Raw genomic sequence first — 25,908 nt, forward strand, 5'->3', positions numbered from 1 at the left:
GCCTTTGTGTACAGCTAAGGAACCTCTGGAAGCACGCTGGCCACTCGGTCACTTCAGCTCATGAGCCACCTTCTCCTAGCCAAAATGTCTACCTCTGTGCTTCAACCTTTTGCATCTTACATTGACTTCACACGCTAAAGAAACCAGTCCAGCATGGACACAAACCAGGGCTTAGGCCCCATTTCATACCCACCAAGACATTTATTTCTGGTGAGAACAGGGTTTACAGCAGCCTCCTGCTGGCATCCCCACGTGCTGGGGCTCTCATTTCTCTGTGAATATGCATGTTTACGGGATCACCGTTGGTTTTCTTTTACACGGAGCGTAGGGTCTTCCTTTATACAGCCAGAAAGGCTGGAAAATTTCCTCTGGCCCCCTTCCATGCCTGCTGGAGAGAGCAGAGGTGGGGCTGAGCCTGCAGAGTGCCCCCTCTCCAGGAGCAGAGCAGAGCAGAGGACGCTGGCACTGCTCGGGGTGGGCTCCATGCTCAGTGAACCAAACATTTCAGCACAGAAAATGCAAAGTGCTGCAGGAGCCCTCGGGCCACAGGGGCTCTCGAGCTTTGGTGAAAGCCCAAGGATCAGCATCCTGTCCTCTGTGTGCATGTGGTTTAGGGTAGATGGGGAAAAATTGTTAGTAGCCTCTCATAGGAACACAGTTTTCTTTGGTTTGAAGCTCCGTGAATGTTGGGTGGGGTTAAGGCCTGCTCTTCTGCCTGGCTGCACTGCTCCTGAAACCAGCCCATGGAAGGAGGAGCACACAGACCATGTCTGGAGGAAGGACTTTGCCCCTCCCAGGCTTATATTTTGTTATCTGGGCAAGGCTGCAATAATTGTGAAAAACAAGTTTCCTGTTGCAAGTTTTGTTTCTTTTTTTTCTTTTTTTTCAAGCTGTCCTGATGGGAAGGGGAAATAAAGCACAACCAACTGCTACCCACAGCAGGACTGCAGGTGCAGCCCAGGCTTCTTCCGCACACACATTTATTCTTTCTTTCAGGGCTTGGGCTTCAGAGCCTCTGTCCCACCTTCCTTGTCACAGAGTGGGATCAACTGCCTGCTCCGGTGGACTGCTACAACAAAATGTTTACAGTCTGGTAATTCCAGCTCCAGAGGCAGAGGTGGGGCTGCCATGGGGCTCTTCTCCCCCAGCTCTCGGTGGCTGATGGGCTTTGAGGGACTGGAAAAGCCCCTGGAAAAGATGGGTCAATAGTGCTGTTCTGTTCAGAAGTGCAGCTAGGATGGGTGACTCGCTGCTCTCCTCCTGCCAAATGGAGAGTTGGCAAAAGCTAGGCTTAACTTTCCCACCAGTGCTTTATTTTTAACCTGAGCCCTTTCGTGGGCAGTTGTGTGAATTTTGGCCAGTGGCCTTTCTCTTCGGTTACTTCTTGTCTGGACAATCTTGGTGCTGTGAGTGACTGTGATTGTAAAACTTGGTACTGTGAACTTTTCCTATGTGATGTGAAATGTGTTGAGGGGATGCTAAGTTCCTGGCCAAAGGAGGTGTAATTACAGGCATATTCTGCTTGTACAGATATTTGTTTCCTTGCACCTTCCTTCTTAGTAGTAGAAGCTCAGAAATAATTATTCAAGAGACAACAAGGTGATACCTGAACCTAGGACTACTCCATTCTTCAGTTAAACAGCTGAAGGAAAAAAAAAAATAAATCCCCAACCAACTTTGCAAAAAAAAAAAGCTTTTCATCACCAACTATGTTTGGCTGCTCCTATGGCCAAGTTCCCAACAATAGCACCAAAGTGCTAACCCCCAATACACTGAAGCATGAGCATAGTTGAGACATCAAAGAATCACAGCACAATTATTACTGAGTCTTACTTCAGTACCCCTCCATAGCCCATAACAAAGTTGCTGTTTCGAAAGTGAGTGCCTTTTTCCAGTTAGGACGTTCTTGAGAAAAATGGCATATTTGAAATTTATCTGGCCATGGCATTTTTAACCCATTGGCAGTGAACTCACAGTTCAGATTTCTCCATGGATGAAAAGGTTGCCTGGGACACACGACCCTGCAAAATGACACTTGTGTTGCATAGAATTCCTTTGTAGGAAAAGTTGTTCTTTGTGGTGCCATGGTTTCTAGGTTGTTAGGAATTGTGCTGTTTGGAGAGCGTTAAAGCTCTTGTAGTTGCCTATACTGAAGCCCCCTTGCAACTAAAAGGGCAGCTTGGCTGCTCCTGCAATTACCTACTATGAAAAAACATTTAAAGATCTTCAATGTCCTGTTTATAAACCTGCTCCTCCTCTTGAATCCCCTCCTCTTTGGTAACTGATCTCTTGCTTCCTTAAACCTTTCTGTTTGCAGAAGAGAGCTGGTGGCACCATGGAAGTGCAAACAATACCTCTCCTGATGCACCTTGCACAACTCCTGTACATTGTGCCAACATTAATTACTGGTCCAGGTCAGTAACACTTTGCTGAACGAATTTGTGCCATACTAAGACACGGGTCCCTTGGGATCCTGTTACACAACTCCGTTATTTAGCATTTTACTGCTCTTTGTTTGCTATCCTGACAAAAGAGATGACTACTCCCAGGAGGGGAAATGGAAGTGAGAGATAAGGCCTGTGGCTGATGGACACTTGGCATCCCCCTGGCATTAATCAGAACTTGTATTTTTTAAAAGCAAGATTGTTAAAATAAAATTAGAAACTTGTGACTGATTTTGTTCCTTCTTTTCCCTCCTTTGATTCTTGCTGGGATATTCAATTTTGAATAGGGACCAACAGATGTGTTAGTTACTTGTTTTCCTCATACTGGATTGCTAAAATAGTGTCTGGATTTTCCCTTCAAACAAACTTTTTCTAAGTGAAGGCAAATTCTAAGAGCTGTAACACCAAGGGAGTTATTTGAGAAGGGAATGACTAAGGCAAGGAAATTCAAATGACACTTCTGAGCTTCCTATTCAAGTGATTTATAAGAATTTATACCACTTGAAAAAGACTCATGGGGAAAAAAAAATCAGATTTACATGTTAATTGCTGTAAGATAAAAAACTTTTAGAAGTGGGATCATCAAGATGGCAATTACTGACATAATCTGTAAGATGAGTTCTCACTGGAGAAGCACTGAGATCACAGCTGCCTCTTGCTGAGCTCTGTTGGGTTAGATTGGATTCCTGTTGGAGCAGGAAGGATCCCAGCCTTAATTCTGGATCTCCGCAGGGATTTCCCTTTGTCACTGAGCTGTCCTAAGAGTCCTGCATGGAAATTACAAACAATTCCTTTACCATCCCTTCTGAAGGGATGTAGGGATGCTTCCCATGGCTGCAGGCCCTCAGTTCTGTCCAGCTCATCTCCATACTGTGATTTACAGGAATATTTTGACTTTTGTGAGCCAGTTCAGTTCTGGCTCAGTTTTGCCTCAGGTTCCTGTAACAAATACTAAGAACTCAATCATAGGCAGAATTGAGGACACAGAAGTATTTAACTGAATATATCCAAAAAAGTATTCTTCATTTTTAATTTAAGGAAAAATCTCCACAAGTTAGACACAAAAATATAAAATACACACAATACAAAATAAATTGCAAGAGAAAAGAAAAGATTCTTTCTTTCTAAGACATGAGATTTTAAAAAAGCTGAGATAAAGGATTTTTTTGACAAGTAAACTTAGATGGATGGGAAAACCACAAAGGAGAAAGGCCTGGATGTATTTACACCTCACAGGTTGTTATCCAGTGATAAGAAACAGGGTAAATGCAGCCTTACCATCACTGCTCCTGGAAGAGGAATCCCTTAGATTGTTCAGCATTTCACTGTGGGTAATCTGAACTACCTGTGCTGGAGCTTAAACCCACACAAGTACATCTTAAAGTCACTTTCACTCAGCCTCCCTTAACTCAGATATAATTTCCACTCTAAAACAGCATCTGCTGAGGCTACAGTTTTTCCTCCTCCAAAACAGTCCTTTATTTCCTTGTGTGTCACTGTCTATGTCTTCAGCTCACATCTTCCTGGTGCTAAGATCTCCAAAAGCAAACAGCACTGCAGCAGTGATTCCCCTGAATCTGTATTCAGCTCCACATTTCTCAAAACTGTAAAAAAATCCCAAATTCCATTTCTTGGTCTCCTCTTCCCCCTTCACTCCTGTTGCTGGTTTTCAAGCACATAGCTCCCAGTAGAGAGGCAGGAAGAGTTATGGAGACTCTCAATTTAAACATTTATCCCATTTACTCTCAGATATCCACTTGATTTCTGAATGACCATGGAAATGCAGCTGTAAATGAATGATGAGTGGGGAAAAAAAAATACAAATCTTTAGGCACATTTATCAACCAGGTAGAGACAGCTGTAATCTAGCTGAAATTTAAGGCACATGTCTTTAATACAGTATTTACAAGGAAATGTTCAAAATGTGTATTAAAATGGCAATGCAAATGCCACCATGTTATCTAAGCCTATTTTCTGAACCATGCCTGTGACTTTTATCCAGTGCAATAGAATCAGCACAGCTGGAGGGCATTGTGAAGGCACGAGTGGATGAGCCACAGCAATTTTTCTGCCATCCATCAGTGAGAATTCAGTGTAATGCTCTTCCCCAAGGAACAGAATCCCTGCTTGCTCTTTCACAGGGGTGGCCAACACTCCTGGCTTCTTGCCACAGAGAAGTAACATTCCACATGTGCAGCACAGGAAGGTGCCAGCACTAAGCCATTGACAATGCAAGGACAGTGCTGGAAATGCAGCCTCAGTACTGCTCTGCATGGCACCACCTTCCATCCCTGCATTTCAAACAGGGCAGGTCCAGGCAGAGCCTAAGAGTCCTCCAAAGCCTGGTCAATGTCCATCACCTCTGCTGGGTAGCTCCAGCTGGAGTGCCTCTGGATGTCCTGGAAAAACAGCTGCTTCTGGAGGCTCTTCAGGCTGTTCAAAACCTCTGGAGAGAGCTCATGGAAACCCCCCTGCTGTTCCTGATCCTCCTCCTCTTCCTCCTCCTCCTCCAGAAGGTCCTCAGGAGGCAGAGGGGAGCATCTGGAGATGTAGCCCTGGTCTGACTGCACTGACTGTCTCTGGTCCTTGCACTGGTCATCAAAGACCAGCTGGTGCTGCTGGCCAGCCTCCCCCTGGCACAGATATGGCTCTGAAGGGATGACACTCTGCTGATAAAGGGGGTACATGAGTCCACTCAGATGCTCACTCAGGTCATCTGACAAGTTTGCAGGACTCTGGTCAGCTGCTGAAGCTTCAGAGCCATCGTGGAGGATGAGGTTATTCCTCATTGGAAAGCTTGTCTCCAGAAGAGGAACTCCTTCCATACAGTCCTCATTGCTCAGCACATGGTGACTGAGGATGTTTCTGCCTTCCATGGAAGAGACTGGCTCCACCACCTGAACTGGAGGAACATCCATAGGAAGGACCACAGTCTGGGAAATTGGATCCCCACGTGGATTAAGCTGAGGCTGCAGCTTGCAGCCTGTGCTTTCACCCTCATGCATGTGGAGGCTGATGGTGTAACAGGGCTCAGGCTCACGTAGGTGCAGCTGGTGTTTCACAATTCCTCCTGGCTCACTCAGCAGTGAACCCACCTGGCTCTCTCTGCTCAGGGAATGCAACTCTTCATCGCTATCCAGGCAGATGGTCTCACTCTCAAACCAGTCTGGGTGCTCAGTCTGCCAGTTCTTGAACTTCTCTATGGCCTCTTTCAGCTTCCTCCCACTGGGGGTATCGATGTAATTTTCAGCTGTGATTTCCTGGATTCGATGGATGCGCCCAGGTTCAAACTTCTCCAGGTCCTGAATCCGAAAATAAATATCCTCAAACTTGTCCATCAGCTGGTATCTGGAGGTGACATTGAACAGATCAGGTATATCTCTCTCACTGCTTATTCCCTCGAAGTAGCAAACTATGTACATTCCAAAACAGGCTGGCTTCTTGAAATCTGGCAGGATCAGGTTCAAGGCTGGGGTGAACAGGTCTCCCACTGGCTTCTGCTGATCCTGCTTGAGGCACACAGGCTCACTCCCAAGCATGGCCTGCCATTTGGCCTGGGTGCCCCGAGAGCACAGGATGATGATCTTCGAAGAGAGCTCTTCCATCTCCTTCTTCTGCCGGGTGAGCCAGGGTAAGGGCCCCAGCTCTGAGATGTGCTGGTCCTCCAGCAGGTCCAGGGCCACAGCAGTGCCACAGACTGTCATCAGGAACTCAGCAAACTTGAGCACCACGTCCACGTAGAGCAGGTGATCAGCAGAGTACACGATCCAAACCTTCCGCAGCTTCAGGGGCGGCAGAGGCAGCTCGGTGTACGGCGCTGGTGGAAGGCAGGGAAATGTTAATTAGAGCCACAGTCCCCAAACTGCAAAGGTGTGAGTCAGCACTAAGCAGCATAGCAGGGTATTAACACAACTTTTAAGCTTTAATGCTATTTTGGCAATCTATGTGGACAACATCGCATTTTGTAAATTTAATATGAAAGTACAGGCACAGTAAAGGGTGATTTATGATAACACCCTGATGATTCATCAACTTTCACCTCACAAAAACACTGCAGCAGCTTCAAGAGGTTTGCAAATATTGCTGTATTCTCTAGTGGAGAGCTGAGTGCACCCACCCCAAAGCAATCTGCTGTTGCTATGGCCAAGATGATTAGCAAAGCTTCTTCTGCTAGTACAGCCTTGGGTCAAAAGCCTCCCCACATTCCAAAGCAATTACCTCCCATCTCAAAAAACATCACTTCAAATTCCATATACAAAGCTTCTTTTAGCTAACTTTTGGTTTCAAGAAGCATCTATGGCGTAGTTAGAGCCTACAAAAGCCCCTTCTGGGCAACACTGTCAGACCTGCATGAGAGGTGCTTGGCCAAGCACAGTTGCATCTTACCAGCTTGCAAACTGTCGTGGCTGCACTTCCCTCGCCGGCGTGCTGCAAGAGAGACAGTCACTGTCAGTTCTGGAAGCATGAACTAAGATTAAATGCTTAAAATCACACCACCTTCCACAGATTAGGTTAAAAAAAATAAATCTCTAACTGTGCAGGGAGATAAAGCTTTAAGGAGGAAGAAGCCTAGCTAAAAAAAACATACTGAAAGAATAAAGACTCTTCTACAGCCAGTTCTTGCTGTATTTTTCCTTTGAGAGGAGACAATGCACTCAAAATGAACTTTCAGCTTCTTCCCCAAATCGTGGCAGTCTCAAGTACAGAACACCCAACTGTCCTGTGACCTCTCTTTAAGGAGAAGGGGCTTTTAAAACATGTCTTTCTTAAGCAGCTTTTCTGAAGAGGTGACTAAAACGTCCCTAGCTGCATCTCATAGACGAATTTGATGTTGAGAAATTTTCCAAAAGATTACCAATTTTTCCTCTCATGTAAAAAGAAAACAAAACAAGCAGTGAGATACACAGCTTCCCTGAGATAACTGCCTCATGGCTGCAGCACAGAAAATTAGGAGTTAGCCTTTAAATACTGAATTTTCCAAGTTGCTTGATATCTCTGTCCTGTGGTTTTTTTCCCCTTCCACTTCAATTGAAAAACCTTATCTAATCTCACATTAGTATAAAATTAATTTTGCAGAGACTTTGGGGAACAGAGGGAAGATTACAGTGTTGACAAACAGGAAGCTTCTGTTCTGCAACACACTTATGCAATGCAGGGGAAAAAAAACGTGCACAAAACTGCAGCAATCTGCAGTAAACAAAGGGCTGAACTACAAAATTCCTTTTTCCCCTCATGACCTCTGAAGTGCTATGAACAAGGAGCATCAGAGAGGATAACCTGTGGAAGGCTTTACTTATCTAGTGGATGGTATAAGGACATTGCAAGTCCCGTGATGTAAAACTGAAGATGTTTTCATAGGCATTATCTCAGTGGCAAGGCATCAGAACAGCAAGGAACAAAACCACAACAGGAATAGGTACAGAAGGAGAAAAAAAAATACTCTTTAGCACTGGATTTTTTCTTCCTGGCTGGTATGAGCCTCACCTGCTCGTATTTTAGTCATGCACAGCACAGCTGTGATGACTGACCCCACCAGCAGCACAGAGATCCCAGTGATGCACCAGTACAGCCAGATCATCATGTCATCTGCAAAACAAACACTCCTCAGACACAGTTCCACCAAAGAGCAGAAGGTCCCTGAGCAGCAGAAGCCAAGGGAGGAGGACCCTGGCCTTGCTGAGCACACAGCACTTCCCCCTTACAATCCTTACCATCCACAGCCACTTCTCCAAACCAATTCCTGCCTGCATGGTGCTGCTGTACACCACACACTTGCTCCACACAAAGAACCATATGTGCAGCACACTGAAAACACAGATCAAGAACCTTCCTCTAAATAGCAATGTTTACCCAGCTTTGACAGGCATGCCGCCCATGTCCTGCCTGTTCCTGCAATCTAGCTTAAAAAAAAAATTAAAATATCACTATTTTGGGTCAAGAATTTCAGTTTACAGGTGTTTTTCCTTTTTTTAAATTTTTTTTTAATCTTGGGCAAAAGATCCTTACAGGTGTTGCAGCCAAAAAAAGGATGTCAAATCATTATGCACAAGTTATCTTGACATTCATAAAAATGAATATATGCATGCTATTCTCTCCAAAAGCTGCTTTATATTATGCAAATTTTTTAACACTGAGCAAAGTGACAGAAAGTATTTTATATTAAGACTCTTCTTGTCAAAACTGCTTCTCAAAGAATTCTATGCAAGTGAAGTGTCTCTCAAAAAATTGCTCTTTAAGGTTCACACTGCATACAAATACTTGCCTCATTAAATCATGGTGAAGTCATTCTTAGCAGAATTAATTCTGAACTCAGTGTTACAAGGGGACTGTTAAAGAAATTTTAGACACCAGGCTCTCATCTCTCCATCAGAGAGATTTACTGCACATATTGATTATGATACCTGGCTGGGTAAGCTTGGTGGCTCAAAGAGGGACCCTGAACAATTAAACCCTCATGACCTAAACTCTCCATCCCTCACATGATGTTCCAGACCAAGAGCATTTTTAGGTGTGTGGGGTTGCTCTCCTTGCTCTTCGTTGGTTTGGTGTTTTGTTACCAAGTGGTTGCCACGTGCTGATCTTCACATCCTCTGAGGTTTCAGTGGGAGCTTTGGTGAGTTCTCAGTATGGTTGGTACAGTTCATGCACCACCTATGGGCTGTCCACTATTTTCAAATAATATAAAATTTTCAACAGTGACATTTCCTGCCCATTGGGTCACTTGCAGGAAGGATCATTTCTCATTCTACCCAACAGAAGAGCAGCAAAAAAAGTTTCAGGGTATTGGAAGAACTTCTTACCCGCTGGTTCTGTACCTGCAAAAGACAAGAGTTATGTTAAAAATTCAGTTCTCAGCTGTAAAACAATGGGAATCTAATTTAGAGAAAAGAGGTTCTCACTTGGAACTGGTTCACAGGGGATGGAAGCAGAGTGTCTCAGACAGTCTGTGCCACAGTTTGCAAAGAATGGCTGGATCTGCAGTTGAAAAGAATCCAGAAAACAGAAGTTAGTATTAAAAGAAATTTTGTTCCCTGATTTACTTTCTCTCTGCCTCAATGTTCCTTGTATTTTAGGACAGAGACACAGAGTTCCCATTTCCCTTCAGAAAACAAGATTAATCAAGAATTCTTACACCATACATGACAAAAGCTGTGAGCTCCTGAGGTTGCACATTTGCCATTCCCACTCCCATAATCTCTGAATTGGCAGCCCTGTACTAAGGAAAAGCCACTGAGTGCAGAGAACACCTGCTGCCATCTTATTGCAGGGGTTCCATACTGTTGTCTCCTTATCACAAAAGTTCCATACCTTCTTGGTGTTTCTCATGGGCAGCTCCTCAGAGCACTGACTGTTTCTTCTTCCCACAGCAGCCACTGACTCCAGTTCCCCTCTCACCCAGCCACCCCACTCTTTTATAGCATCTTCTTCTCATTCTTACAGCTGTGGCCTGTTAAACTCAGGCCTGTTCTAATCTTTGATAATTGGCCCAGCTGCAACTCCTTAGGGATAAGATTACTTTCTACACTATCTTTATTTTCTTATATTCTATCCCCCTATAAATACCTATATAAAAATTCTTTCAGCCTTAATATTCCCCTGATGCAGGTAATTGCAGATTAGTTACTCTCAGAACAAAACACTGTGAAAAAACCTCCTGACATTCCTAAGGTGCTCACAGGCTTGACTGGAAAGGAAGGACACAGGGACAAGAGTGTGATCCCACCTGTATTTTGTATCTGCAGCAAGCTTTGATGTTCTCTATTTTGATTGTGACATTCACTTGCTGTTGCTGTCCATCCTGCAGAAATCAGATGCAAGTTATAAGGGAAGGAAGAAAACCAAATGAAAGCAGGGAAAACAGAAAAAGCTGAAATGAAAAAATGGAGTGGTCCAAAGAAGCAGAAGCTTTTTTTTTCCTTTTGAACAAGAAGCCCAGAGAGAACAGAATGGGTGAAGGATCTGGCCACCATCTCTGCAGCTGTCCTGTGTGACAATGCAATTGAGACAGCAGGCCAAGATTGCACAGGTAACAGGAAATAATTAGGGATGTACCTGGTACAACTTCAAAGGAGTTAAAACATTTTCTTAACAATGTAGATGTCTGCAGCTCTGTAATGTGTAAACATTAACAAGTCTCCTTGTTTAATTACAAGCAGCTGCCAACACGACTTCTGACACTAGAACAGGCAGGTAAGTTGCCCTTGCTACCTGCTGTACACAGTCAATATCATGATAACCTAATTCTTCACAGTGATTAGCAGATACAAACTCCAAAATGAGGTGTATTCCCCTCCACCAGGGAAATGCTCACACAGCTGCCCCATCTGTGTCAGTAACAGCTTAAACATGTCAGTGCACGCAGTACTAAGGGTTTTAAGTGTTAAGGAATAGAAAGATTAAACAAACTAATGCCAGCATATCTGCCCTCACACAAGGAAGGGTGGAGAGTGATTACAAATTTTCAGTATTTCTCCTCCCTCAAATGCCTGAAGGGACACATTTTTTATATCAGAACACAGTCTGACACTTTAAGATTCTCAGCAACACAGACTATAAGACCTATGGAAATTGATTCTCAGCTTGAATGAAGCATCTGTTAGTAAATCACTCATTCTTTATATAAAAGATTTAATTAACACCTTCCTGTGATCATCTCTGATAAAGTACTTCAATGATTTATTGAAACTTGGCATCTCAATTTTGGTTAATTTGCTTAGTCTTAGCTCCCCAGGCACTGGCTTGAAAAAGGTAATAAAGCCCAGATAGTCAAATATAAAATTTGACTTTGAAGGTGTTTATAGACTGCTTATACATTATAAAACCCCTTTTCTGATCTTTTACCTACCAAATTCCCCTTTCCAAAAGCAATCAAAAAATAATTATTTGAAAATTGTTCTTCAAATTCCTCGTTTAGCAAGCATTTAAGATGTTTGCCTAAATCTCCAGAGCAGGCATGACCTGGGAAGGGACTTACCTCAATGAAATCCTGTGTGGCCATTTTACACCTCTTCTCCTGCATGTAACTGGCCACATGGATTCTGTACCTGGCTGCCTCCATCCATGGGTAGAAGCTCACAAGCACAGCTGTATCATCCAGAACTTCACCCTGGATCCTGGGCTCCCACAAGCTGCCTGGAAGCAGGGCAGATATTCTTGTGTTTCTCAGCTGTCAAATATTCCAACAGAGCACCCATGTCTATGTGACTCAAATATTTTTACCTGTCTTTATACATGGGATGGTTCTTTTCATCAGAGAATCGCTGCAGTCTGCAAGAAAGACCATCAGTAGTCAGTCAGAAACATTGTACTTCCATTTAGGAAAAAACCACATTTTTTATCAGAAGTCAGAGACCTAACCAAGCTCTCCTAAATGAGGAGACACCTTTGTTCTAAAGCAGTGACAAAATTCTGTAGAAGAACAGTACTGGTTTCCAGTCCATTCCCTGATGTCATGGAGTGTTTGGTTCTTTTTCTTCTCAGAACAGAGAAAATGAATGAAACCAAAACCATACTATACTTAATACTACAGCAATAAAGTAATACTGGTGCAGAAAGTTATAATTATAATAAATAATTCCACTATTCACAATAGTGGAATTAAAACCTCATATTCATCCCCACACCTTGTAATCACACCTCAGCAATAGATTCCTCCAAAGCCATTCTGACACAGGAAAATCAGGAGGCTGGAATCTTTCTTAATCCTAAAACACTCGTCCACATTTCTAATTCCCTTTATTTAGCAGATTGGCCCTGCTTTTGGGGACTTGCTTCACAGTTAAATCCAGAGTTACATATTCAACATTTAGCAATATGGGATTTACAACTCTCAGCCTTAAATTATGCCTCTCCTCCAGGGTTTGGACAAAGGAAAAGTAACAACTCCCTGCTTAGACAGTTGAGATAAAACATTTCATATCTCAAGTTTTCAACTTTCAAAGTTACCAATTTAAACTTTACAAAGTTTATGAATTTACAGTGTCTCTAATTCATGTGTAAGCTCTAACCAGCAAAGCTCCCTGCAGCTGCTGAGCTTAACACAATGTATTAGGTTTCTGAAGAATAGTAGAGGATAAAAGCCAGGAAGTTCTTAGTGTGAACAGGCAGAAGAAAGGGTATGAGGGCTGAAAATTAAGTGCTCCCTTCTCCTTTTCCAGCTCACATTGCCTGACACACTCCACACTTTGCCATTTTTTAACTACAAAGTCAGGCTGACAACTATAAGCAAGTTAAGAAAAAATTTAAGAACCAGTTTTCAAGATCTGCATGAAGCAGCAAATATTTATGAAGCAGTCAGTGCAGCCAGAGGGACTGCAGATGCTCAGCAACCTTGGGGAGCACAGTAAAAATTCTTTTAGTGATAGGAAAATTTTCACATCGACAAGAAAGGGTCAGGCACCCAGCACTACCAAGTTCCTTGGTAAATTATGCCTAACTGTGCCTTTGAAATTGACCTTCACATGTGCAGGATTTAGTACTAGAAACCAAACTTCTGATTTGGAAATTATTCTGACTTGTAATTCCAGCTGCCACAAGCAGAGGGGCAGCTCTGAAAGATTTTAAATGAAGTAAAAGCAGCAGTCATGCCAGGCCCACAAACCCCCACATTCCTAAACCCAAGGCCCAAGTGCACTAAATCACCTCTTACCAGGCATTGTGAGGGACGTGGACTTGCAATTGTAGTCTCCATTTACACCCAGCTTGGGCAGGTGATACACAGTCACTTGGTAAGTCTGGCCAGGTTCTACTTCAAAACGGTCAAAAGTGAAATTCCACTGAAAACAAAACACATCCACAAGGACTTTAAAGGACAGTTTAAGCACTGAAATTAACAGCTGACTTGGCCCTGTTCCACTGTGTTCCCTCATCCCATGTAACCCTTTAACTGAAGCTTGACTATGAAAAATTGGAACTCAAGTGTATTAAATATACCTGTGTCTTTGTCTATCTCAATTCTTCTGTTTAGAATTTGTTTTTTCTTGGGATCTTTGAGCTGATACAACAGTTTTATGCCAAACCATTGTGTGGAACTTCCACCAAACTACATTCTGGTCATTCTGAACTGAAAGGAGACCAGAATAAAATATGCAGTTTCAAAATGGAAATTTCAGTCTAGTATGAATTTTGTAGCACTTTGGAGCATTTAGAATTGCATTTATACATATGTAGTTCTGTACCTGGCCATTCTATACATATATTCTTAAATCTATACTGTTTGCTGCATCAGCAATACTGTGCAAATTCTGGGAGAGGCACTCTGGGGGAGTGGTATTTGGTAAGTGGCAAGCTAACTATGGCCAAATTCTGTGTGGTTAAGGAATGAACCCCTCATTGTTTATATTTCTTACTGTTGTGTGAACACTCCTAGAAGGAATGTAATCTGAATGACCACCCCCAAGGCTGGTGCTTTCCTCAGCAACAAGACAGTACAACAAAGAAGTGGAAGCAATAGTAAGAGTTGAGTTTAAAAGCTTTAAAATATCATGCTCTGAAGCAGAATGCAAGAACTTGTCACAGACATCTTTTATGAAAAGTCCTTTCCTTAGGATTTTTTCTCCTGAGAAGCTGAGAGGCCTCAGGAACCAAATGTAAACAATAATTACCTGCTGCTGTGCAATGCAACAGGTGCATTTTGATTGGTCTCATGTGGTTGTTTTTAATTAATGGCCAATCACAGTCCAGCTGTCTCAGACTCTTGGTCAGTCACAAGATTTTATTATCATTTCTTTCTTTCCTTGCTAGCTTTCTGATGAAATCCTTTCTTTTATTCTTTTGGTATAGTTTTAATATACCATTTTCTTCTAATAAAAAAATATATAAAAAATAAAATAATAATATTATCAGCCTTCTGAAACATGGAGTCAAGATTCTCATCTCTTCCCTCATCCTGAGGCCTCCTTGAACACCACCACAAGAACCCCTACAATTACTTGCTTTAAGCAACCTCCTGAGTGATGACACATGCCAGGCAACTAAAAGCAGCAAATCTGAAGGGTGGGCAGAGTGAAAGAAACAGGAAGTGAGGGCAGAGTGAAAGAGAAATGGGAAACGACAGCAGATCTGAAGTCCAACACAGGCTCTAAGCAGCCTGTACTTTTTAATCAATAACCTTGCCATAAGCCAGTGAAAGCAGGAACAATTCCACAGACTAGAACACATATTTGGGATCGCTCTGCACTCACCCGGCCTCCATCCGGACGGACCTGAAGAGGCAGATTGTTGAGGAAGTCAAACTGGGCACAGATCTGCTGATTGCTGCTGACCTGCATGACGGCGAGCTCGGCCCCTTCCAGGGAGCGGACGCTGGCTGCGGGGACAGGGGACAAAGCTGCTCACCCTTCTCTCTGCACATGGAGAGGCTGCAGCCCCCACAGAGAGCACTGCTGTGCCCAGCCTTGTCTAGTCTAGCTGCTGTGAGGGGCTGAGGATCCCAGCATGAAGGTAACTGGCCATGGAAAAGGGAGCATGCAGGGCTGACTGACAGCACTCTCAGCCTAAAGGCTGTCCTGCATGGCAGAGCTACACCTGTGCAAATGAAGGAGCACAGGAGAAGGTGACTGCATTCTCCACACACCCTGCCATTCCACAGATGTGGCACTGTGCTGAGCTCTGCCTCATGCAGCTCGGGTGCCAAAGCAGGCATGCAGTCAGGCTAAACAGGCCAAGTAAGTTTACTCAGTGTTTCCTTCAACCTTCAGCAGAAACAGACTTATGTTAGTGCTGATTTCCAGCCTTACAGTGATAAGAAATCTGTCAGATAGCCAGGGAAATTGTTCCAATAGTTAATTACCTTGGCAAAGCTACATCTGTGCAAATGAAGGAGCAGAGGAGAAGGTGACTGCATTCTCCACACACCCTGCCATTCCACAGATGTAGCATTGTGCTGAGCTCTCTCAAAGCTGCCTCGTGCAGTTTGGGTGCCAAAGCAAACACATCTTTGTTTTGGTACACATGAGAGAGCTGCCAAGCACAGGTGAGTCCAATGACTGGGTCACACCTGCTCCTACACTACCCTAGCTAGAGATCACAACTCTACAGCCCTCAGACACAGCCCCTGCAGAGGGAAGGAATGAATGTGTTTAATTCTGCCTTAAAGCAGTGCAAAACTTTGGACTAGAGTATGCAAGGGAGGCATCATTTACAAACAATCAAATATATTTGGGGAGTGAGAAAATGTGACTTAGTAGTCATTTAGGCTCCAACAATGAGACAATTATTGCTTTGCCAAGGCACACAAAGATGAAATTACACCCACCAAACAAAATTAGGCAGCCAACCTCTCCAATTTCAAAGATCTGCTTTCATGACTTGAAGTCATAATTTTCCTCGCTATCTGTTGGAACCCTGGATGCTGAGAATTTTAAACTTTCTGTGCTGAAAGGCACAGACCCACAAAAACACTGCACTTGACCTGAGGCTGTGAAGAAGGCTTCCAAAATTGATTATAGCACTGGGATTATGGGTGTGTAGTTAGTTAGAAGTGAGTAACATCACACAATGGGAGACTTAAGAATTTGGGATTTTAGAATATAGAAATAAATATGAAGCAAAATGGAGGGTTTAGGGTGGAGGCAGGTTGTTCTTCTTTACCTTCTTCTTCATGGATTTGTGTGGCATGATGAAATTGGGCAGAAATCTGCATTGTGGGCTCTTTGGGATCAGTTACTGGGTTAAAAGGGAAAATAATCCACGTGTCAGTTCTTAATTGGATAGTTTAGTCCTAAAAGACCTTGTAACAAGAGGCAGTTAGCCTTTCTGTGCCTTGCTAATGAAAAGCTGCCAACCTCATGGTTGTGAAACTGCTTTACTGATAAGAAATAATAAACACCTGAGTCTGAACATGAATTACTGTCTCAAGTGCCTTCAATCCAGACCCAGAGCAACCAATGTCCATCCTTACTAGATCACACCTTTTACCTCTGCTCCGTGCTCAAAAGTGAAATTCCACTGAAAACAAAACACATCCACAAGGACTTTAAAGGACAACTTAAGCACTGAAATTAAACTGAAATGAAACAACCACCACTTACCATCTGTAGCCACTTTCCACTCTATCTGAAGCACAGGGACCAGCTTTCCATCCTCCTTACGGAAAACATCAGAAGAAACGTGGAGACTGCTTGGAGCAGAGGGAGTCCAAGCAGCCACCTGCACCCAGCTCTGCTCCATGCACGTGCCTGCCCAGAAACGAAACCCACATTTAGAGTGGGGCTGAGCAACCTCTGCTTAACTGCAATTCTGATCTGCTCTCTGGGTCAGGTTTATTCTGAGGGGAACACTGGGTGACAGACTCTAAGTTAGTTTTCCGTATGGAAGTCCTCTGTAAATTGCCTGTAATAATCTAAACTTATTCTAGTAACTTCCACTTCCTCTTTTCCTTAAAATCTGTTAGTACTTGTCACTATCAGTGTAGTCAAGCTAAACAGATCAAGTAAGTTTACTCAGTACTTCCTTAAACTTTCTGCTGAAACAGACCTATGTTAGTGCTGATTTTCAGCCTTCCAGTGGTAAGAATTCTGTCAGATACCCAGGGAAATTGTTCCAATAGTTAATTACCTTCCAATAGTTAATTACCTTGGTTAATTACCAAACTGTTTTTCCTCAAATTTGAATACGCATCTGAATTCAGCTTCCAACAACTGCCTGTTATGCCTTGCCTAAATTAATGAGCTCCCTGGACAGAAAAATAACCTGTGCTTGTCAACAGAGTGTTAGGGAGAGCTGGTCCTGCAGAGTCACCAGAAAGTGAAATCAGGTGTGACAGGCATCAGACAGACATGATCTGCTTGGGCTTTTGTAACACGTTTGACTTCTCAGAGCATGTTAAAAATAGCACAGTCAGCCCCTCTAAAGTACACTTTGGGTCTATTTTGATGGATATGTGATGGAAACAGGGGAAAGTGGGCATTTCAGTCAAACAGTATGGCTTTAGGCTTAGGAGTAATTAGACCATCCTCAAATGCCCCTTTTACAAAAAATACCTATAAAAAACCTGACAAGAATAAAATACCTTTCAGCAAAGAATGTACTAAACACTAAAAAAAAATAGATTTCCCCAAGAGCAGAAAAACGTAACAAAAGCCATAAAGCAGAATTTAAACCAAATATTTAACTTGGGCAGCATTTTAATGCTGGTGCTGCAGTTTGGCTTGGCCATGTTGTCAAGCCTGTATTCCAGTGGCTGTGTGCCAGTGGGAAATATCCAACCTGATCCCACCCAAGCCCTCTCCTGCCAAAGGAGTTTTAAATCTGGTTATTTTCAGCGTAGTCCTCATCCTGATCTGGCAAGCCAAACAAAAATACCACTGGTACAGAAATCTTCGTGTCAGTGTGACACAGGGCTGGGCACTGAGGCAGGAATGAGCTGGCTCAGAATAAGGGGGAAAGCCAAGGAGCTCTGCAGGGCTGCCCAGCTGCCTCCAGGTTACAAATGGACAATTTAAGAACATTTTCCTTTTGTTTTTTAAGACTATTTTTTCACAACATTACCCATAATTATATTAAGGTCTTTCAGATGCATGCCATTGCTAAGACTTGACCCCTTATGCCAAATAATTTACATTAACTGCTCTCAACTACACCCCTCTATGCTCCATTTTTAATTTTAGTTCATACATTAATTTTTCATCAAGTACTATCATAATGGCTTGTAATGAACATTTGCTGGCAAACTTGTCTTTAAATTCCCATTTCTTTAAAAACTGATGATCCCAGCTTTAAATAGAAACTAAACAAGTTGGGTTGGGTTTTACTCATGTCATTGCCTACTCCTAATCTCTGTCCCAAAAAAGACCTAACTTTCCATTCCTCTTCTAGCTGGAGCTTATAATGGATCAAAGTGTAAATCCCAAAGCAAGGCATGATAGCAGCGTTTCCCTTTACAACTCTCTGATTCTAGCAGGAAAAACATGCTGTATGAACCCAGTTAAAAAAAGAAAAGAACAAAAAAAAAATAGAAAAAAAAAGCATGATCTTATGAGAAAACAGTAAGAAAGAAAAATTACTTACTATTTCTTACGAGACAGATTAAATCCTGTGGGGGAAAGAAACAAGAATATTACTCAGAATAAAACCGACAGCAATTTGCTTCTGCTCAGTGCTGGGAGAGGGGCAGGAAAAAGCACTTCAGTGATGCACACAAACTGGAAGAATTAACCAAGATGGAAACACTGGGCTGAGCTGTTAATCAAAAAACCAAAGACACAGGGCAGGAAACTTGGGCTCAATTTATGTGACATCTCTGAGATCATCCAGTCCAACCTATGGCAAACACCACTGTGCTGAGAAAGAAAAATTCATCAGAACAGACACCTTCTTATTAAGAATTAAGATACCCTGATCATAAAGAAGCAACCAGAAGTTGTGTGGGCTCTGCTTGGCTTCTCCCAGTTATATTTTGATTATACTGGAAGCTGGATATTATGGTCAACCACTGCCACCATATAATTCATTTCAGTGGAGCAGGGAAAGCAGTTGGGCTTTTAAACTCTCTACAACTTCCTAAGGTGAACTGCAAATGTATTTGGGGGCTATGTCCAAGGGTATATTTATGTTTTTAGGGAAGGGTGCTTGAACAAGCCAGCTGTGCCTTTTTGGAAATGAAAATACCTCAGAGATCAATGCTCACATTTCTGCTCATGTATCTGTTCCTTGGAAGGAAAGCAGGAAGATCTGGCATTAACCTCCTCATGCTTATATAAAGAATAAAACCTGAAAATCTCTTCCAGGCTTTTGCTACACAAGTCACAACAACATACACAGGTATAAACCCAGCCTGCAGGCACCCTTCACAAGAAACACATCCACACTCCAATTACTGCACCACAAATGCACCCAAGATAGAGCTACATTGAAAAACAGCACCTGCAACCCAAATCCTTCAGTAATGGAAAAGAAGAAAAAAAAAAAAGAAAGAAAAAAGAAATGCAAGCAAAGAAGCAAATGCTGAAGAAACCAAACGGACTAACTATAATCACTGAAAAGGACAAAAATAAAAATTGTGAATACCTGTATGGAAGAATGAATTAAGCTATGAAAAAAAATTAGTCCTAACACTTCAGACCCTTAATCAGAGTTTTTAAGGTAAATTATGTGGCCTGGCAAAGCCCCTTATGTGCAAAGGTGCAGTGGTTTTATCTGAGATTAAGATTTTATCTGGAGTTAATTTTCTTCACAGCAACTGCTACGGTGCTTTCCACGGAGGGCAAAGAGTGAGTGGCTGCTCTGGGATGAGCCCTCAAGAGGAAACAAAAATAACTGGCAACCAAGCATAGGGATTTTTCCTAATGGAATGATTTCTGTTAAAGCCTATCACTTAATATTCAGTCATTTTGTCCCTCCAGAACATTTTGTTCTGTTGCAGCCATCAGTAATTACTGTACATGGCATCCCAACAAAGCCCTTATAGAAAATATAAAGCATTATTAGCCTGAAGAGCAGCAACAGCTGCTTTCATTGAGTCAGAGCTGACACCACAAGTGAGGAAATGCTGCATTTCCCCTTTTTTGCTTAATGATCAATATGAATATTGATCCAGCACAGTGTACAAAGGGATCTTCTCTTCCTCCAGGTCTATTATCCCAGGTGAAGCATTCACAAGGATGTTCCCAGCTTTGATGAGGCTGTTGTGCCCTTTCTGACATTTATTAAAAACTCCAGAGCTCAGTGAGGAGCCATCTGTCTGTCGATGAGGATTCAGAACTGACACTAATTAAAGCCCTTCTTATCTTTTCAACGCTGGATTTCCATGGAGAAAAACAACAGTACTTTATCTGGTATTTTATCACCAACAGTATTTTATCACCTTTCCCAGCCCCACTCAGAGTTTTCAAGGGACTACCTACAGAGTGTTTTTCCTACCCTGCACTAACCTGCTTGCCTGCTGTGCCAGCAACATTTTTCTGTGCAGCTGACTATACTGAAATGTTTTAAGCTGCCATCAGTTAGTCAAGCATTTAGCAGGTCTGCCACAAGAACAGGGAAAGGATTCTCCCACTGCAAGGCAACAATTCACTTCTTGGTCCTCTCCCTTTCCAGTCCCCAAGCACTACAGGGATGACCCAAGAGCTGAAAATGCTTCTAAGAACAACTCATCCACACAGGAGTCCTCACTATTGGCATAAGGAAGCAAAGATAAGCAAAGATAAAGGCACAGTGCAGGCAGAGGTGTAAGAAGCCCAAGGGAAGGCGAGTCCTAGAAAGCACTTGCCATGAAAACCCCCATCTCCTTTTGGCAGAGTAGCCAGCTGAACAGCTCTGGGCACACTTTTATACCAAAATGTGTAACTCCAGACTATGACATTCAAAAGCCAAGAAGCACTCAGAGCAAAAGACCAGCTTGGTTTGCAGCACAGCAAGTTAACCACGGTCAGATTTGCACTGGCTGCCTCCTCAGCACCTGAGGGAATACTTGTTGATTTTCCCTAACAAAACCTTACTTGATGCATTGGCTCATCCAGAGTACACTAACAAAGCCCTGGACAGCAGAAATATTTAAGATGGTTTCCCTACCTGAGTGTGCTGCAATAGAGTTAATTTCCTTCCCAACAGTTGGTATGGGGCAGTATTTTGGATTTGGGCTGGAAACAGTGCTGATAACAGAGAGATGTTTTTGTTCTTGCTGAGCAGGGCTTGCACAGGCCATTTCTGTTCTCCAACACCCCTGCCACCAGCAGGCTGGGGCTGCAGGAATCAGAGTGGACACAGCTGGGATTGCTGAGCCCAGCTACCCACAGGGACACTGTGAGGCATCAAACTCAGCACATAAAGCTGGGGGAAGAGAGATGAGGAGGGGGATTTCAGAGTGATGGTGTTTGTCTTCAGAGTCATTGTTATGCATGATGGATCCCTGCTGTCCTGGAGGCAGCTGAACACCTGCCTGCCCAGGGAAGTGGTGAAAAATAATTCCTTGTTCTCCTTTGCTTGCATGCATGGCTTTTGCTTTGCTTATTACATGGTCTTCACCTCAACCCACAATTTCTCTCACTTTCACCTTTCTGGTTCTCTCCCCCATCTCCGTGGTGGGGAAGTGAGTGACTGAGTGGCCATGTGGGGCTCGCTTGCCAACGGAGCTTAAACCAGGGCTGAAAATCAAACCTACAGACATGGGAGGCATAAATATGAGAAGGAGATGATTTTGAGGTGATGCTGAAATTATTCTCAACTCTTCCTGTTTACTTGCTGTATCCTCACAAAAAGGTAAGCAACTGTCTCACTCTTTCAAAATTATTTTTGTTTTGCTTTTGACATTAAAAAAGCCCCAGACCATATGCTGTGGAGAATTCTAAGAATCTGAATGAAATAAACCTGGGAAACTGATTAACAGCACCATCCCATAAAAATTTAATTAAAGTAATGCGAGGCAAAGATTTCCCAGCAGGATGCTGTGGTAACTAGAAAGAAACCACTGGGAGCCAGGCAAGTGTCCAGTTTTCCTTTAAGAGTGGCTGCTGAATAGGAAGGGCTCCAGCTTTCCAAAATCTGCCTTTCACCTTTGAACCATTCTATGTATCTTCTGAGACTTGGATGATTTGAAGTTTACTGCAGTTTCCCTTTTCTAACTCCTTAGCTAAAAGAAGCAGAGATCAACACATGAACACTTTACAGGAATAAATGCTGAAGGATGATTTGTTTAAAGCTTGTAGTAAACCAGCATCTTTTACAAATTAATTTTTAAGCATTTTTCTCTACAGTTTCTAACTTTTTATCTTGCCCTCATATCAATTCTCAGCAAAATCAAATCCAAATTCAAAAGTTAAAATTTCTTCATAGCAATCAGTTCTAAAGTTGTCTTTATAATATTTTCATAGTTTTGATCGGTAACTCTTTTTATGCTGAAGTTCAATAGTTTTGATAGTGAATCCTTTATATACCAAGAGGTCCAGAAATATTTTACCAGCACTCAGTGTGATCACGTGTTATTGGTAACATCCTACACAGCAGAAAGATGCCACAGAGGGGAAGGACAGAAGTCAGTCAACAGCAAGGGCAAAATGAACACATTTGCAAAGGAGACCATGGAAAAGCTGTCCTCATATGCACCACCACCATGGCTCATCTTCATGAGAGGTGTTACATCAATTCTGTTCCACAGACTTGCAGTGAAGCAAGCTGGCAAGATAAATTTGAGACCAAACTATGCACAGCTATCCAGCCTCTCAAAGAGAGCAGGGTTATAGCCACTGCATTCCTGCAGGACCCCCAGGCACGCCACATCCCACAACAGCTACAGCACAGCAACTGAACACAGTGATTAACACTTGATGGAGGAAAAACTGATGGGTGTTTAAGCTGTGGGATGTTTTTTTCCCCTGCACATAGGAAAAAAGCCCCTGCAGATGACACGTACAAGCAATGGTTACTCGTGAGAGCTGGATTTGCAGCTGTGCTATTCAGCCCTAGTTTGATGGAGTGGTGATGAATAAGGCCCATTAAGTGCATTTTAATAAGATGAGCTGTTAACAAGCATTTAGTTTTCCTTACAGGTGTCTATAGATACTGGTATGACCCTTCCCCTCCAGCAAGCAGCCTCTGCCTCATGAGGGTTTTGCTGTGGAAGCTGCCAGGGCTCAGCCTGAGCTGCTCCAGAGCTCAGCAGAGCAGGGTGGGTTGGACAAAGGAAACGGGACTCACCCACCCTGCTCAGCTGCAGCTCTGCTTCTGAGCCACAGCACAGCCACACGCTGGGAGGGAGGGTTACCAAATGCAGCCCACAGAAAGGGAAGGGGGAACTGCTCCCAACTGTCACAGTTCCAGTTGGTGATGGGGCTTTTCTCTATGTGAGTCAGCAGCTTCAAAACTGCTTCAAGAGGCTGCTCCTGGGCTTCAGCTGACTCCTTTTTCTTAAGTCTACCTGCACTTTGGAAATTGGCTTTTTGCTAGAAAGGGCAAATGCAGCAGCCCAGCATTCGCTGCTCTGCACACTGGTGTGCACACCAGAGCATGGGGCAGCACAGCTGCCCTGTGAAAGCTGGAGATGTTCTGGTGAACCCCTCACCCAGTTATTGTGCTCACACTTCCTAAAAAAGGAGGGACAGACAAGACAAAGTCAGTCAGAGCCCCACCACTCAAGGACTTGCAGAGACTCTTTAATATATTACTGTCAATCTCTGACTAACAGGGTCTGGGATATCATGGTTATGTGAAATGCCTAAGCAATACTGTAATTTTCCCTTTGCCAAAGTTTACATTTTGTAACTCTACAACGTCCAGCCTACAGTAAAACTGCAGAACTGGTCTGTTTTCTTGGGCTCTCTTTAAACAGGAGAGAAGGCAGCAGAGCAGAGGTTCTGGTAAAACAGGCGTAAGGATACAGTCAAACATTAGGAAAAGTGTCAGACTAGACTGAAGACAGGAAATGTGAACAGGAAAAGATTATAGAAGCTTTCACTCCAAAGGACACATTTTGTTTTACAGTTGTCTATAGCTGTACCTGATTATCTGCCTTTTTCAGACTGCTGAAAGTGTACCATGGCAAACAAAGCTGTCCAGCTTAGACAACAACTGCCCATTTTCCTGCCTCACTGCTATTGTTAATTAAAAAGCAAAAGCAGACCTCTTCCCCTCCTATACACTCTTTATACTTATCGGAAACAAAACCAAAAACCACTCCAAAGCAAAAAAGCGACCAACAAAACAATCGTCAAAAACTACCAGAGAGAGTGACCAGCTCGGAGTTCCTACCCAAAGTTCGCTCAGGTTGGTTGTTCACTTTTACAGCGCCGCTGCATCGGCAGCTCCTGTCCGGCCGGTTTCGCAGGGAGAAAAGGCAACCAAAACCCGCCTGCTCAAAAACCTCACGCACACGTAATGCTCAATTCCCCGCGCACTCCTAAAACTCCTAAAATCTGCGAGGAACTGGTTAAAACTTTTAGGACATTGGGCAACGTCAGCTCTTAGCACAGACTCACATCCTGCTCGGGGACCGCGGCCGCTTCCCGCACGGCTCAGCCGCGGCCGCCCGGAGGTGCCCGGGGCAGCAGCGCTTCCCGGCCGGGGCAACCCAGCGAGGTGTGCGGTGCTCCCCGGGACACCGACACCGCCCGGCCCCGAGCCCCGTCCCACCACCCGGCTTCCCGCGCCCGCCCGGGCCCGGCGCTCCCGGCGCCGCTTACCGGCTGCGAGCAGGTGAAAGGCGGCGCGGCGTCCAGCAGCAGCCGCAGGGCCACGGCGGCGGGCGGCCGGGGCAGCAGGAGCGGCAGGAGGAACAACAACAACAGCGGCAGCAGCGGCGGCCCCGCGCCCGCCATCGCCCCCGCACCGCCGCCCGGCGCTTCCGGGCTCGGGCCGGGCGGGGCCGCACCTGAGGAGGGGCCGGGGCGGCGCGGAGCGGAGCGGGGCCCGCCCGCCTGTGGGGTCTGGGCCGGGCCGGGCCGCGGGAGCAGCGAGCGGCTCCGCCCCCCCGGGAAAGCGCCGGCCGTACGCTGAGCGTGGGGTTAAAGAGCCAAACCTGCTTCGAAATGGGGGTCGCCTTCTTGTTCGTGAGGTCTGCGTGCTCCTCATAGGAGCGTCAGGGTTGGGAGGGACCGCTGGAGAGCATCCATGCCAACACCCCTGCCAAGGCAGAGTCACCTGGAGCAGGTCCGGGTGGTTCGGGATGTCTCCGGACAGGGAGACTCCACGGCCTCCCTGGGCAGCTGTCCCAGGGCTCTGTACCCTGGTTGTAAAGAAGTTCTCCCTCGTGTTGAGTTGGAACTCCCAGTGCTCCTCTCTGGCTTCGGGTAAATGCCCTGAGCTTTAAGCACTGACATCAGCAGCGCTCTGCAGCTGCCGAACAAAAAGCATTGTAGGTGTATGCTCTGCCTTTCCAGCTGTGGAGCTGCTCTAAATGCATCCACTTCACTGGGGACTCTGCAAACTCCGTTTCTGCTGTCTCTCAGGTTTCACTCCAGGTTTCACACTGTTTTCACACTGCAGCATGCCCACAGCCACTTTCCCCTGTTCTCTGCCATGGATTTCACCTAATGGTCTCACACAGAGCTGTAACTCAGCTGAGCTGCCAGCTCAGGGAGTTTTCCAGCAATACTGAGCCCTTTGCTGGGCTTTGACCAACAGCCGTGAGCATGGTGGTTTCCTATGGTTTTGTGGTGGCAGATGTCTAACTGATGGCCAGTCTGAGCCTGCAGATAATGAGGTTCCTGTTGGTGAGCCTTCTGCCCACACTGATAACACCTACTGGTTTTCATCACCCCCTGGGTTTTTAACGTTTTGTGCCACCACAATTTAATAGTTACAGCAGAGCCTGCAGTTCTGACAGTTGTGTGCAAGTCAGGGAAAATATTTATATATACACGTGTAACTGAAAAAAAACTGTTCTTTTTTCTTTAGGCATTATTTTACTGAATCTTAGACTGATGTGCTTGGGCTGAGCACGCTGTGATTTATAATGCTGCAACACAAACACAGTGCTCAGCTGGCATTGCGGTGTAATTTCCTGATAACCGTGGTAGAACAAATTTGCTCAATC

At 44.2% G+C, this 25,908-nt stretch overlaps 1 protein-coding gene across 1 annotated transcript; it reads right to left on the bottom strand.

The window, feature by feature from the left end:
- Positions 1 to 1,329: 1,329 nt before the first annotated feature.
- Positions 1,330 to 24,961, bottom strand: IL17RA (interleukin 17 receptor A). Its single transcript, XM_074540187.1, has 13 exons — positions 24,557 to 24,961; positions 18,453 to 18,477; positions 16,475 to 16,621; positions 14,627 to 14,751; positions 13,093 to 13,219; positions 11,664 to 11,711; positions 11,419 to 11,576; positions 10,168 to 10,242; positions 9,344 to 9,419; positions 9,245 to 9,259; positions 7,929 to 8,030; positions 6,831 to 6,872; positions 1,330 to 6,261 (listed from the first exon to the last, which is right to left on the bottom strand). Exons 1-13 carry the CDS (start codon positions 24,689 to 24,691, stop codon positions 4,769 to 4,771), a joined length of 2,568 nt encoding a protein of 855 aa, XP_074396288.1. The 5' UTR covers positions 24,692 to 24,961; the 3' UTR covers positions 1,330 to 4,768.
- Positions 24,962 to 25,908: the final 947 nt, after the last annotated feature.

The sequence above is a fragment of the Zonotrichia albicollis genome, chromosome 4 (genome assembly GCF_047830755.1).
Source record: "Zonotrichia albicollis isolate bZonAlb1 chromosome 4, bZonAlb1.hap1, whole genome shotgun sequence".
NCBI classification, from domain to species: Eukaryota; Metazoa; Chordata; class Aves; order Passeriformes; family Passerellidae; genus Zonotrichia; species Zonotrichia albicollis.